Consider the following 16,085-nt stretch of genomic DNA (forward strand, 5'->3'; position numbering starts at 1 on the left):
ATTCTAAAAAAATTAAAATACAGGGATTTACAATAATATAACCTAAATAACCTAAATTGAGGCTCTCAAACAAGATGAACTACTTAAGAACTAGACACTATAGACGAAAATATTAAACTAAACTAGAGCCCTAAATGAACCCTACGCATCAACCTTAACTACAAAATATGTATAAAAAAGTACACAAATAGGAGAATAAGGTATTTATATATTCGTAAAACTATGTTGAAAATAAAATACTAAAATATGAACAGAGAGCAGGTTTACATTTTGGTCAGTTATTATTTAGAGAATTTACAAGTAAAGGTACCCTAAATATCGTTCAGATTATTTCACAGCAAGACAAGATTTACATAGTCACAGCCTAATAAGATAAGATTTCAAATGCAACTGAATAGAACTGAAGGTTTTAAAAAAAGGAAGGTCATTTATTTGCCCATCAGAGTGTATTTTTGTTAAACTCTCAAGTATACAACCTAATAAGGTCATGCTCACTTTTCGCTTTCAAGAAATAATACAAGGCTTTTTTGTTAGATTCACATATAGCTTTATTCTAATTTTAAGAAACGAGTTTAGCATAAAGTAGTATTATATTGAAACTGCTCATTAATACTGTATTTTTCAGATAGTATGGAAGAACACATTATGTGAATGTTATCTTTTATCTAATAAATTTTCTTGTTGCATATTATACGTTTATTTATGTGTTATTTATTTAGTTCATTAGTAAAAATAAGTTGGAAACTTAATTTAAATTTATAAGAGGTGGAGGTATTGATTATTTGACAGGTGTCAAGATGTCATAAGTAAATTGTGCCAATGTTTCGTAAGTTTTAAATACTCTGTAAACATGAATTAAAAATCGAGAAATTGATGATATGCGAACTGAATGTACGAACTGTATTCGCGGCGAAGCAAGAGGTCTACTGCTTTATGCCGAATCGTTTTCTCACCCGATGTCCGCCGGGAAAAAAGTTGCTTCAGAAAATTAATTTTTCCTATGTGTAAAAAGGGATGTGTGAATTCAAAAGACGCGCAGAAGTAAGAAGAACATCATAATTTTTCGTCATTTATATTGTTCACTGATGAATCGGAATTTCCACGAGATGATATTGAACTTCCACAATTACCTCAGAGGTTGACCGGAGAGGCATGCAGACATTTTTTAGAAACAATTTTATCCGTATTACTCCAAAACGTTCGACTTATGCAAGAAAGTAAGAAAGGCCCTTGGAAGTTAATGCGAATTTAATTTTTTATTAAAGTAACTTTTTAATTTCAACTAAATGCGATTTGATAAGACATAACAAAGATTTTGAAAGTTTCCATGACCAACTTATTTTTTTATGCTGAACTATTAGAATTTCATACGAATGAAGAATAGAATTTAATATGAAATTTTCTTTAAATGCTCTTTGCTCGAAAATGGCAAGTTTATGAGACTTTTTAAAGAGTACCTTTTTTTAGAAAAAAATGTTGTTTTCTCGTAATTAAGCCTTTTCGTACCAAATTTTGAAGCAAAAAAAAGTTAACATCTCGTGAGAGTCCCTTATTTTACGATTATCAGTGACGTAGAGTACTGATAATCGTAAAATTTCTGTATATGAAGATTATGCCTAATGCAATTGTTCTGCATTTTGCCAAATTTTATGATTTTCTAATAGTTAGTTCAAAAATTATCCGCGCAGAATCACTTCATCAACGCCATTTTTAAAGGATCGTCTCTTCTTTAGGAAGCGGTTTAGGACAAAAAGTTATTTAAACTTTTGTCTTAAAAAAACATGTATGTTATGCCCCTAAAGTCGAGGCCCGGACTTTTGTCACTCCCTGTATTTTGCGAATTACTTTTTTTTGGGAAAGAGAATATAGTAGTCTTTAAATAAAAGCTGCTGTGATATGCTCAAAAACAGGTCATATCTGTTTTCATATAATTATCAGGTTTGGGAGAATCGCTCTAAAAATAATATTTTTTCATATTTTTCATAGTCTGATATGTATGTCAGTAGCCTTTCCTGTTAAAAAACCCACGAGCCGGCACTGTAATTGCAATATTATTAAAAAAAAAAAAAAGAAAACTTTTATGGCTTGCCAAGAAAAGAACGTCATTCCAGTAATTAAAAATTAAAAATAATGTAACCTATTTTACAAAAATAGTTAACAAAAAAGTAAATCGTTTTACCTGTAAAATGACAGAAAACTGCATAACGAGTGGCTGCAGGAGGCTCTTTTCTACCGTAGGCGTTTTACACGGTATCGGCCCACCAGTTAATGGAGTTTCTTTTGTTGGATGATTAGGGGAATTTTGTTGGTCTTCATCTATTTGTAGACCTCTGGACATCCTGCTAGAGGTTCTTTGAACCCGAAGTTCTTGGAGTGTTGAACTCAGTTGTTTACTTCCTTTAAACCAAACAAATAATAATAGTTTTATAAAACTTTAAATTTTAAAAATAACTGACTTTATTTTATGATTTCTTTTCCCCTATCAATATTATGGATTATTTATTAATTTTTATCACAAAACAGTTTTACTACAAAACACTTTATTTTATTCTCGACACATATCCCAAAGTTTCTTCCAGACAAGATTAAAACTAAACTAAAACTACGTAAAAAACTTAACGAGTGGCCTACTAAAGGTTTTGTAAACTTATATACTAAAGATGTAACAAACAAAAAATACCCAAAAGTTTTAAGCTGAACATAGTTAACTAAACTATATATTTGACTATAAGGGTTTGGATTCATCCCTATTAAAAATCTTTTTTGAATATTTCTAAACTTAAAACATTTGTATTTAATTTTCGATTATAAACGGTGCGCCATTTTAATGTATGCACCCAAATGGATCCGAAAGTAAGCGAGATACAGAAAAATATAAACATAAAGACATCAAAGAACTTAGAAAGTAATTCAATCTATAAAATTCCATACTGTGAATGCGATGGTGTTTACATCGGTCAAACGTCAGGATATTTAAAAGCTAGACTTTCTGAACATAAAAGAAGTAGAAAACCTCATGTACTTATTAATAGTACTTCAAAAGTCGCTCTTACTGAGCACTTTGAAAAGTTTCAACATCCACTCGATTTAAAAAAAAAACAGAAATCCTATCTAGACAGCAAAATTATCCAAAAGAGCCTCTTAAGTCAAATGATTGGTATTAAAAAACACCCAAATAGCATTCATAAAAAAACAGGACGTTGACAATCTAAATAATGTTTATTTCATTCTCATTAGCAACATAAATCTGAAAAAAAAATTAAAAAAGAAGAAATTACTTGTAGAGGGGGGCAAATAAGACTGAGAGGTACTGTATCTCGGAACGTACTCATCGCAGAGTCTTGAGGTAAAAATATAATACTAAAACGGCCAAGAGAAAAAACCTGGAAAATATTTTGAAGTTTCTAAAATGACAAGGTTTTTAAAAAAGTAAAGGTTTTGTGAATTTCGATATATTAATCTAACAAAATAATACTTGATCTTTAAAGTACATAACAATCTGAAACTTTTTTGTTCAACAGTTTTTGCTGTATCTCTAAAAATAAAGTGGTAGAGCGGTATTCAAAGGTTTTCGTAAAAACGCTGTATCTTAGAAAAGGCTTAGTCGATTTTAACACAATTATGTTCTTTAAAAAGAGCCATTCTTGGGCTTTAAGTGCTTTAGTATTCGAAGTTTTGTTAGTTTCACACGTCGCCGCCATAGGGCTTTATTGAACATTCCGACAGGAATGATAAATTTTCTCAAAAAAAGTTAAATCCATTGGTATGATTTCCTTTTCATGAAAAAGTGGCTAAACGATTCCCTAATAGGCTCGCGAAAATCGCCAAAGAAAATTTTATACAAAAATCCTATAGTTAATTTTTTTTTGGCAAATTAGCAACCCATGGAAGGACGCATGAAAACAAAAAAAAGAACTATTTAATGAAAATATAAATATATCTCAAATTGAAGTAGTTTCACTAACTTTTGCATAATTTTCGTCGTAATAATGCGTTTTACGATCGATAAAGCTGTGGATTTGCTTGCAGTTTATTTTGAATGTCTTCAGAATGCCGCAGTAGCAAAAGGAGTTTACGCGGCTCGATATTCAAGTCGGCGTCTGTGCGATCTGAGCGTTTTTTCCCCGATTAGTGTCTAACTTACGAGCCAATGGTAGTTTTCGTCCTAAATTTCAACGGCAACAAATTGGAATAACCCAAGAAAATATTAAGTACTTACTGGGGTACATTCCAGAAAATCCTCTTGTTAGCACAAGAGCATTATGCCTTGAGTTTGACATATCGCGAACAACAGTTCAAAATATTTTGAAACATCATAGGTATGTTTAAATGACCGTCACAATATACTGACTTATTCGAATTTATCTAATATTTACTTCAATTTTTAAAAGAGGAAGACTTCGATCCGAGGATGGACTATTGTCAACTTGTTGGACTATTGTCAATTGAATGTTGGGTATGATTAGGGAAAATAGAACATTTTTATTCAAAATTTTTTGGAGCGATAAAGTCACCTTTAACCCATTAGTGCATATAGTCCCCCATAAGGGAGAGTCCCGCAAGCAAGAAAAAATGGCAACACTGCTTGTCGACTTGCAGGAATAGACATTAAAATATTGTTTTTATTTACTTCGGTAGTCTGTTGACGAACTTTGAATGAGCTAGTCGTACTCCAGGGCCATATTTTATTTTAATTTGTATTAGGAAAACAGCATGGACCCTAGTTTATACACAACAGCACGTGGCGGGTAAATATTGTTTTATTTTTGAGTAATATTTTGAAACTTAACGCCATAAAAATTTGGTTAAAATCAAAAACGAGGCATTTAATTTTGTATATGTCTTTATCTTATAATAAAATTTTAAGAAATTTTTGCCTAATAGGACTTCCACCAAAAACACATAATTTTTTTCGTCCCTTTTAAAGGACGTCATGCATTTTAGCCACTGAAGTTCGGTTTGTTTTCAGATCGAGTCTTGATGAATTACTGCTAGAATTAGAAGATGATGAGACCGAAAAAGCCTCAATTTACTTAATTTCTTCCGATGACGGTGTTTTAACCGATGAAGACAGCGATAAATCGGATGATGAACATGAGGCTAACCCAAACCATTTGGGAGCGGCAATATTGAGAACAGAATGCGAAGCAGTTATTTACACCAGAAGGCCAGCAGAATATGATTCCGAAGATAACCTTCCCCTTTCACATTTTGTAAAAAGAAACTAAAACACAAGCAAAAACCTCAACAAAGAAAAAAAAAGCTTGGAAAATCAACTCAAACATTACGGAATTGGAATATCGAAGAGCCGTCTTTTATTATAAATTCCACGTGTGTCCCCGAGCAGCCACCAGCTGATTTAGTGAATATTACTTCCCCAATAACATTTTTTTAACTTTTTTTTTGCAACGATGTGTGAACATATTGTTACGCAAACAAATCTGAATGCATCTCAAAAAATTTAAATTTAAATTTGATATGACGAACTGTATATTGTATTCGGTGCTTTAGCTCTTTCTGGGTATGCTAAATATCCAAACAAATGAATGTATTGGGGAGCTAATAATGATATTCCAAAAATATTAGCAGAAAGTATTCGCCTCAACCGTTTTGAGACAATATTACGGAATTTGCACATGAACGATAATTCCAAAATAGATAACGATGATAGACTTTATAAGCTTCGACCGGTTATTGGGCGGCTAAATGAAAATTATAGGAAGTACGGAGGTCTTGCTGAAAAACTAAATATTGATGAGAGCATGATTCCTTATTATGGAAAACATTATGCGAAACAATTTATTAGGGGGAAGCTCATAAGATTTGGGTTCAAAAACTGGACTCTTTGTATCAGCAATGGTTATCTTTTAGCTTTTAAAATTTATATGGGCAAACAAAATAATTTAACTTATTCCGAGAATAAAGAATATGGAATAGGAGGCCACGTTGTCCTATCCCTAATTCAACAAGCTAAAATACCACCAAATGAAGGCTATCAATTTTACTTTGATAATTATTTTACTTCGTTAAAATTACTTAGTCGATTGTCTCAGGATGGTTACTGTGCCACAGGTACTTTACGTGAAAATCGAGTAGAAAATAGCTCACTAAGGTCAAAGCAAGTACGGAAAACTGAAAAAAGAGGCTCCTGTCATAAGTCTGCATGTCAAGTAGTTGTTCAATGGAAGGATAACAAAGTTGTATCAGCTGCTTCAAATTTTGACGTATCTGCAAACAAAACAGCTCCACGTTACTGCAGCGAAACTAAATCTAAGGTAAATGTTCCACAGCCGGGCATAATATATAATTATAATAGAGGGATGGGTGGGGTAGATAAATTAGACAACATGGTTGCCAACTATAGGACCCGAATAAGACAAAGAAAATGGTGGTGGCCAATTTTTGCCTATCTTTTTGATGTGTCCATAGTAAATGCGTGGCTACTTATGAGAATAATTCACCCTGAGGATCCAATAAGTTCTTCTTTAGTTATATTTCGAAGAAACATAGCCCTAGCTTTGCTGCATTCATATGGTGTAAAGTCTGTAAAAGGGAAACTAAGATCAACCTTACCGCTGAATGTTAGATTTCATAATATCAATCATTTGGTGGAATATTCTGAGACTGATAGAAAGTGTGCATTTTGCAAAAAAAAGGCAAATTTTGTTGTTTTGAAGTTCAGCACCAAAGTCGTTGGAGCCTAAATGTGTGGTGTGGTATACTGGGAAGCAGAATTATTAGGCCATACTTTTTCGAACAATCCTTAAATGGCAACGTCTGTCTTAACTTTTTGACCAATCAATTACTGTTGTTGCCGGAAGATGTGCCATTGGAATTGCAGAAAAACATATTTTTGCAGTTAGATGGTTGCCCCGCACATTTTGCGATTGCTGTGCGAGATCATATTAATGCAGTTTTTTAACAGCGGTGGATTGAAAAAGGAAGTCTTTTTCCATGGCCTCCACAATCACCAGAATCTCTCGAAGATGCTAATATCGTTAGCGAAACACGTGTCGAGTTAAGAAATTGTGTTGAGTCTTATTTTTTTTTAATTTTCGTTAAATTAAAAAAAAATTCAAAATATTTAATTTTATTCAACCTGATATTAGCTGTATAAAATTAGTTCAATGACTTTTAATTCAATCATTTTATTTGTTTTTTATGTATCTTTTAGAGTCCTACAGATGAGCTCATAGAGATCAAAACGTCGAAAAAATATATAATTGATCGTCTGGAGTAGCTTTTTGACCCATATTCAACAAAAGCAGAAATTAAGTAAACTTATAAACTGAGGTCACGAGAAATAATTCACATACAGAAAAATGTTCAAAACCAAAATTGTTCAGGGCAGAAGGTGACATGTATCTGTGGAAATCATTTTGTCCTTGAGATCGTTTTTCAAGGTTAAATCAAAGTAATATTCTAAAATGTTGAATTGTTATTAAGGTCAAATTACAAAAACTGTTTTTAAAAATAGTTTTGCAGGTGGATCAAGCACAAAAATTTAAATAACCTTATCCATCTTAACTATGGTCAATTATCACGGTTATCTTCAGGTTCGAGTCATTTGGGAACAACGACGTGATCGTAGTGTTATCCAAGACGCAAGCCACCCTAAACAGAGTCGCCATATTATATGAAATCACTCCAGCCTGAAAATAAACTTGATAATTGACCTTAAGGTCAATATGGTTACTTTTATTAAAACATTTCTCATTGATCCACCAGCTAAAATATTTTTTAAATGGTTAATTCAAACAGAACCATTAATAAACAGCTTCTTGTAATTTCACCTGAAGGGTGTGATAAGATTTTTGAAATATTATTTTAAACGTAAAATCTCCCGCTCTTTTCACATCTGCTACAAAAGATAGCGGTTTGCATTTAAAAAATTACTTTGACCATGATCTTGAAAAACGAATTGACAAATTATCAAAATGATCTCTCAAAACAACTTTGGCCTCCATTTTTCTGTACCCGCTTACTTTCGGAGTCATTTGGAAGCATCCATTAAAATGGCACATCCAATATAAATTTAGCAATATTCAAAAATGAAAATACCGTTATTAATGGCAATAAAGGTCCAATATCTTATAGTCAGTAATATAATTTATATTTTCTTATCTTTCTTCTTCTTTGTGGATCAATCCCTCAGGCTAGGCACGATCAAAACCTTCCTCGACGTCCAGTGCTAGCACGAGGATGGACTGGGATCTGTTGAGCTAATCAATGACTCTCTGCTGGGCCCTACACAGCTGGTGGGGATTTTCAAAAGCGGATTTAATGTGATTGGTAAAGGAATTCATGTTATTGTTTAGCTGAATAGAATATGGTAAACCTGGGAATGGAGGAATTTCTTTTAGGTTTTTGAATTTGGTCCATGGGTCTATGGTCATTTGGTGATTTTTTTTAGAGAGTAGAAAGATGGAAATATTTAAGTTGGATGCTCTCAAAATTATAGGGGAATGATCGGAGTTTAAAAGGTCATCGATATTTATAATCTGTATATTATGGGATAGGTTTTTGGAAATAGGGGTCTAAATAGTGACAAGATTTGTCACTTCTTGCCGGCTTGGTTATTCCTTTTGCAATATTACGATGTTCATTTCGCATTGAAATCTCCAGCCAGCAGGGTTGGAACACCTGAGGGTTCAAAAAGGGGATCAGGGGTATTAACAGAGAAGGCTTAAGTAGAAGGTTTGTCCATAAACGAAATTTTAGGAATCTTGTTAGAAAATGTATGGATTTTTTACGTAGGGATGGATGTCTGAGATTTTTGTAGGGCAGTGTGGGATTTGGTATTTGATAACAATGGTGGTGCCACTCCTTTATCTAACGGATGGTTTGTCGTTTCTGTAAATATTGTAATTAGTTAGTTTCCATGTAGTGTGTGGTCTTATCATATTTTCTTGTAACAGTACTATGTGTACGTTATATTCTGTCATGAAGTCAGCCAACTCAAATCGCTTAGGAAAAATAGAATTTACATTTCAAGACAGAACAGTAAGTATGCATCTTTTAGGTTTCAGTTTCAGAAATGAAGAATGAGAAAAGGGGGCTTTTCGAAGAGGATTTTCGCTAATTTTTAATAACAAGGACCGATGGATTGTTGAGATTGCAGTTGGGCTTTTGGGGCTTGGGAGGTTGTAAAGGTTAGTTATTTATCTAATACTTATAAGTTATATTTCTTTTATATATATGGGCTATTTGGGAGTTTTTTCTTTTCATGAATATACAATTTAGTTATTATTTACACTATGGCTAGCCATCCTTCATTCGATTTTCTCCCGTTAGTAAAACAGCTGTCGAGAATAATGTAAAGAGTAAAGGTTAATGGTAAAACTGTTTTGTGATTTGAGTGTCATACCAAAGGTTCCAACCATAGGACTATTATAATAATCTAAAATAAAATCTAACATGTGATAAAAATCTATGATATACACCATGATATAAAAATCTAACATGCCATTATTATAAACTAATATGAATGAGAATTTACCTCTCGTGACCATTCCATGCAGAGCAACAGGATGTTGCGGAATGTCAATGTTTACAGCACCAATTGTCAACAGACCAGAATTCTTGTCTTTCTGACGTTTCGTAACTGAAGAATACAGGGCTTGAGATTTACCTATAGTAACCTAGAAATAAATAAATAATAACTAAATTAAATGTTTTGACCTAAATATTTCATTATAATTCTTTTCATTAAAAAGAGTTCTACGGAACTCTTTTTAATCAATACATGTATAAAACAAAAGCAGTCGTTTTCCTCAAACTATTTGTCCCATCCGCGTATGTGTCTAAGGAGCCAGAACTCCTGGACCCAACTGTGTAAATGAAGTCGTTCTCAGGGGAGTTGAAGGTCCGCCGAAACAAGTCGACTGGATGGCGTAAAATTTTAAATTATCAAAGGGGAGCATAGGACTAATAAAATACTTCTTGTCTGAAAGAATTTAGAGAGACCAGATGTCAATAGGGATCTAAAAAGTTAAATTCTTAATACTTTTAAATATATTTTCATAGAAATTTGAAATTTGTTTTGAGTGTAAAAGTTATAAAGTGTATCTAAATGTATATTAGGATTTTAACCTTTGTATTGATCTGCACGTCTATATATTTTGTACAAATGCCCAACCGTCTTAAATCACATGAAAATCGTGCGGAAACAAACATGGTATGAAAACAACCATCACCGACAGTACGAACGTCAAAAACAAATTTCAATGGAACGATAACTTTAAATTTAATGTTCTTGTCTATTTTTCACTTTTATTCTGCTGGCAAAAATGCGATGCTATGTAATTATTTTACTTTATCTTTATACTTAATTACCTTAGTTTTATGGAGTTTATTTCGAAATTAAAAATTGTAGATAATATTATTGTAGAGTGTTTAGTCATTTAGTATATCTAGTAGTTATATATACTTTTATGAGAATTAGTGTTATTATAATAGACCTCAACTTTCTAATATAGTAAATAAATACCCTGTGGCACACCGAACTCAACCGGTGAAGGTTCACTTATACTGTTATTAACTTTTACACTTTGGGTTCTGTTTCTCAAATAAGACTCAAACAGCTTAAGCGCAACGCCTCTTCTATCTTGTTTATTGAGTATAATTCGATGTGTCAGAGTGTCGAAACCTTTACTTAAATCGAGGAATATGCCCATACACAACTTCCTCTCCCGAAAAATTTTATTGACAGATTCCGTAAGGGATATTACGGCATCCTCAGTGCTAAAGTTTTCTTTAAACCCATATTGATGCTTAGAAATTACCTTTTGCTGGATAAACTCGTTAAGTCTTAGCTTTATGCACTTTTCAATTAATTTTGACACGCTACTAGTCAACGCAATTGGCCGATAATTATTAGGTTGTTTTCTGTCCCCAGATTTAAAAATCGATGATAATATAGCGTGTTTGAAGCAGCATGAAAATTCACCCAATTCAAAGATAAGATTTATTAAGTATTTTAGTAGTTTAAGCAAGTAAAGGTGATTTTGTTTTAGAGTGTTGACAGTGATTCCATCAAAACCGGGAGCAAAATTGTTTTTTAGGTTCCTTAATTAAGTTATAATTTTGTTTTCGTATATAGGTCTAAAAAATATTGAATTTAAGCAGGTCCTTCTAATAATTGGTGTGCATTGATAAGGGTGGGTAGGGATATTTTACTGGCTAGTTCTTTACCAATATTACAGAAATATTTATTTAATTCATAAGCCATTTCAATATCTGATTTTCATTCTGTTCCTTTTTCACCAATAATTGTATTAATATTATTTTTCTTTGTATCTATTTCATTAGTTGCCTGCTTTAGAATTTTCCAGGTTTGTTTAGGATCGGCTTTATATTTTTCAAGTTCTTGTAAGTAGTATTTATTCTTGGCTATTTTTATTCATTCACTCAAACTATCTCGGTACTTTTTAAACTTTTGGATATTTTCTACTGAGTTAGATAAAACACTTAGCTTTTTAGGTTTATCTCGTTTTCTTATTAAACCTACCAAACCTTGGGTTATCCATGGTTTTAATTTACGAAATTTGCTCTTTATTTTTATTATGTCAGTAGCTTCATCAGTATATTTTTTAAGGTATTGACAAAAAGTTCAGCACAAGTATGTACGTCGCATATTTGATGTAATTCCTGCCAACTTTCGTTTTTTAAAAATGTGTTTAGTTTTGCATAATTGAAGTAGATCGGTAAGGTATGAAAGATCCTTTACATATCAAAGTAGTAAAGACTATAAAGCCTTTCCCCTGTTTAATATTAAAATTATTTTTTTGCATGAGGGGATTTCTCCTTTTGGAAAAATTAATATTTAAGACGCTAAAATTAAAAACATTTATTCTGAATTTTCGAATAAAGAATATTATTATTATTATTATTATTATTAAGTCTTCAACTTGCTAGTAAGTGTCAACAATTCATGGCAACATTATTAAAGTAATTATAAGAAGATTTCGATAATGGGGTATTCATCTCTCACAGCTGTTAAATTTTTTTAAAATATTTTTGTTTAATTTTGTAATTAAGTTTAATATAATAAAATTATGATAGCAATACTCACTTTGACAACAGTTTGCAAATTTGGTGCTACTCCTTCCAACAACACTATCATTGTTCTTCCTACTTGTCCAGTGAGAGAACATTCCAACATTTGAGGTAATGATTTTTTTCGAACCTAAAAAAATACATGAATTATTAGGCAGGGGATTTGAGCATTTATTAATTAAAAAAAAAATTTGTTTGCCTCTATAGAACATCATTGATAGCATAATTGATATAACGTTTATTCCAATGTATTAGATTTTTGAGATACATAGTGTTAAAATTTAAAGAAAAAATCTGTTTATTGTACTTTTTAGTACAATCATAAGTTATTCCAGTAGCGACACAAGAACTATCGGGTTCACATTTAAGACAAAACTGTGGACTAGGGCAATTATATTTATTTATTTGTGATTTTCTTTTGACATACTCGTCGACTTGAGCGCACTAACTGACTTTGCTATCAGTCAGTTGTTACTCATAATTGAAATTAAATAAAATGTTGTATAATTTTTTAAATGGACTCACATAATATTTAAACAATACTGAAAAAATACCGGGCTAATAATTCAAGATCGATTGAGAAACACCCTCAACAGTTTTTATGGCCACGACACGTAAAGAAGAGTTCTAGATACCTTGAAAAAGAACGATGAGAATTGAAAATGAAAATGAATCAAAGTCTGCCAGGTCTGCAACAGCATTTGCGAATCTCAAATCAGAAGTTATGAAAGAATTCACAACTGCTTGTGATCTAGGAAAGACAAAAAAGACAAATATACTCACAGGCGAGTAAGGCCGATGATGATGAAAGTACAGAAATTTTGATCGGCATACTGACGACTATTATATAAAACCAGACAGAAAAAAAATTATAGAGAATTTAATTATCTTCAATTTTGGTTCTATTAATTTTGGTGTATTTCTTATTTTAGCCAGAAAATTAAATTCAGAATTCCACAGAAAAACGGCAAACTGGAGAATACATATTTTCGTTTTTAAGGTTTTTTAAAAGTAAGTATTAAGAAACCATATTATGCATGTTTTTAAATTTGCAATTGATCTCCATTTTTCTAAACCTTTACTTCGCAATACACTAAATCAAGAAAACGTATCCTTGGGCACAATTTTAGGTTTGTCAAAGGCAGTTGAGAGTATTAACAACATAATTTTAAGAAATTAACTCGAACATTATGGCACACCAAGACCATCCTTAGATTTGTTAAATTCATACTTCAGAAAAGAAAAAAATAAGCTCTTTAGTATTTATAGCTGTACTAGAGAGAAGTGGTATTTTTATAGTGAGAAATTCGTTTTATGTGTGCCACAAGGTAGTGTCCCAGGTGCCAATACAACTCTTAAGGCTAAATAAAGTTGTAGGAATATATAGGAAAACAAAATTAAACCTCCAACTTTTGAAGACAATTGATTTTGTAAATAAATAATCATTTTTCTAATCAAACTTTTAATTCTTCATAACTGGGAAAAAGGCAAATTGTTCAAATCAAGCCATCAAGCAAAAATCTCGAAAATTAATGTGGCGTTGGAATTTTTTCCTTTTAACAATAAAATATTATTTTCTCAGGTCGTTATTTTAGCGACACTAAGTTTAATAAATTTGGTTGAGTATTAAAGCAAAATTTGTTTCAACTACAAAAGTAGCTACCGCCTGCTTTACCGTTGGTTCAATTATAGTGAAATTACGTAATATTTAAAAAAAATATTATTTTCTTGTCCAGAGCAATTATGCCCCCAAAGTAAAGGGGTAAGGAACAACCATTTCCATTTTCGCAAAATTCAAAGGTCCGCTTACCGTTAAACTGCTATGTAAACTTGTTATTTCAGCTTCTAACTTCAGACCAGACAAAGTAGCCAATAATCTAGTCCTATGTATTCTCGCTACTCCAAATACCACCAATTTAGTATGGCTATTCACACTAGCATGAGTGCTCTCCCTGTACAATTCTGTGCCGACATTTCTATGTTGATTCATTTGCGGAGTACCATCAGCTTTTTCGATATCTTCTGTTGATTTCATTTCAGACAAAATGTCGTATTTCCGATTGCCTTTGTAATGTTCTGATATATCATTTGCACCAACTGAAAATCTATTAAAGAAAGCATGTATAAAAATATAAATAACAAATTCTCTTGTGGACTTCCAACTACCCCAATTTTATTAATAATGATTTTTTACCTGTGTTTGATAGTTTTTGTATCTGGCATATTGGCATAAAGTTCTAATAAATAATAAATGGTTTTCCAGCATTTTCCTGTACTCTTGTCTGAAGAAACCGTGATTCTTTCGATAGCAGATCCGCTTGGGGTACTGAGACTAATCGGTGTGCCGACTCCTTCGCTAAGGTTTACGTATCCTTTTACGTTTTTACCTGAAAAGAAAAAAATACTATATGTATATAATATATATATATATGTGTGTATACAGTGCTTTCATTTCAAAACGAACCACCCTTAATAATTTTTAAAAAAAAACACGTTAATTTAGTTATACAGGGAGACGTTTAATTTTATATTCGACAAAGTTCTGCCAATCACCTCCTCACCTCCAGCTAACCTCACTTTGATATGCCAAACGGGAACCCCCATTGTATGACACATCATTGTAAGCAGCTTTAAAATATTCAACAATCAAAAAAAAATTAAATCAGTTGACGTATTAGCGAATAGTGAGCTAAAATGCCTGGCATAATATTTTAAGTAATATTTTATCGACGTCATACTTCGGTATGTCAAACGGCTATAATATAGTGTGTGATACATAATTTTAAAGCGCATACAATCTATCACCCAATGATGTATAAAAAGAAATTAAGTTTATAGACTTACAATCAGTAAGAGTGTAAAAAGGTGTTTAAAAAATAAAAAAAATTAATCAGTTCACAGAATTTATTATTTTTTATTTATTTATTAAGTGATGTACTCCGTTATTCGCGAGACAATTAATTCTGTAATAAATTCTGTTTTGAAATTCCTCACGAACATTGGCAAGTGTCTGTCCGCTAATATCTCTATATTAGCGAGTAATTCAATCCTTTATATCATTAATATTTTCAGGTGGGGTTGGGTTGGGTTGTTTATAAACTTTACTTTTTAAATACCCCCAAAGGAAAAAATCTAGTGGTTTAAGTCTGGCGACCGTGTCGGCCATTGCACAAATGCACAACGTCTGCCAATTTACATCGCTGCAAACTGTTCATGAACCAACTCTGGAGCTCTCAAAAGGTAGTGCGGGGAAGTTCCATCTTGCTAGAAATATAAATTATTTTCGCTTACTATCCCAACACCAATTCCATCCACTCGGTTTTCCAAAGATTGGACGATTGAAGGATATACTATATTTTCGAGGAGGACTTTTTGGACTACTTGGACTCAATGAACTGTTTATTACCATACATTTTCACTGGTAAATCGCTTCAACTTGCATTAATTTTTTTGCCGGAGTGAGTTGGAAAATTGTTTGCCATTTAATATAATATGTGACACTGTGAGGCAACTATTTGACATACCAAAGTTAAGTTGATAAAATGTATTTTGTAGCATTTTTGCTTACCATTCGCGTATACGTTAATTGATTTTGTTTTTTTTTTTCGGTTTGGTTAGGAGATTTTATGTCGTTTAAAATAGTATATCACACTTAGGATAGCCATTTGAAATACAAAAGTGTGAGGTCAATGAAATATTTATTATTATGAAATATTATATTGTGAATATTTTTTGTATAGCAAACGAGCTGTCTAAAGTCAATGGTTTGTCAAATATGACGTAACAGATCTATTTAATTCCAAGTGATCTTTACAATTAAAATTTTGGTTACAGCTTGTCGCAAGTAGAAACTATGAAAAAATACGTCGTGTAAATAAATATCATCCTTATAAAGTACAACTGATACAAAAATTATGAGAGGACGATTTTGACCACCTAGTGTAGTTTAGTGAGCAGCTTCGTGTGTCGGCAGGTATTGGAAAAAATCGAATAATTGGGCGCTTTTTTTCGAAAAAATATTAGACGGA

General features: G+C 32.0%; 1 protein-coding gene across 7 annotated transcripts in view; it reads right to left on the minus strand.

Annotated features, from left to right (window-relative positions):
- LOC126750147 (transmembrane protein KIAA1109) overlaps window positions 1-16,085 on the minus strand; it is a 234,885-nt gene that overhangs the window by 91,335 nt on the left and 127,465 nt on the right. For all 7 annotated transcript variants that reach the window (XM_050459660.1, XM_050459664.1, XM_050459662.1 and 4 more), the window contains 5 exons: window positions 14,252-14,444; window positions 13,868-14,162; window positions 12,074-12,187; window positions 9,500-9,641; window positions 2,180-2,397 (listed from right to left, as the gene is read on the minus strand). In XM_050459660.1, the coding sequence (XP_050315617.1) occupies window positions 2,180-2,397; window positions 9,500-9,641; window positions 12,074-12,187; window positions 13,868-14,162; window positions 14,252-14,444 (962 nt within the window). The remainder of the gene's footprint in view (window positions 1-2,179; window positions 2,398-9,499; window positions 9,642-12,073; window positions 12,188-13,867; window positions 14,163-14,251; window positions 14,445-16,085) is intronic.

Source organism: Anthonomus grandis, chromosome 2 (genome assembly GCF_022605725.1).
Source record: "Anthonomus grandis grandis chromosome 2, icAntGran1.3, whole genome shotgun sequence".
Taxonomy (NCBI): domain Eukaryota; kingdom Metazoa; phylum Arthropoda; class Insecta; order Coleoptera; family Curculionidae; genus Anthonomus; species Anthonomus grandis.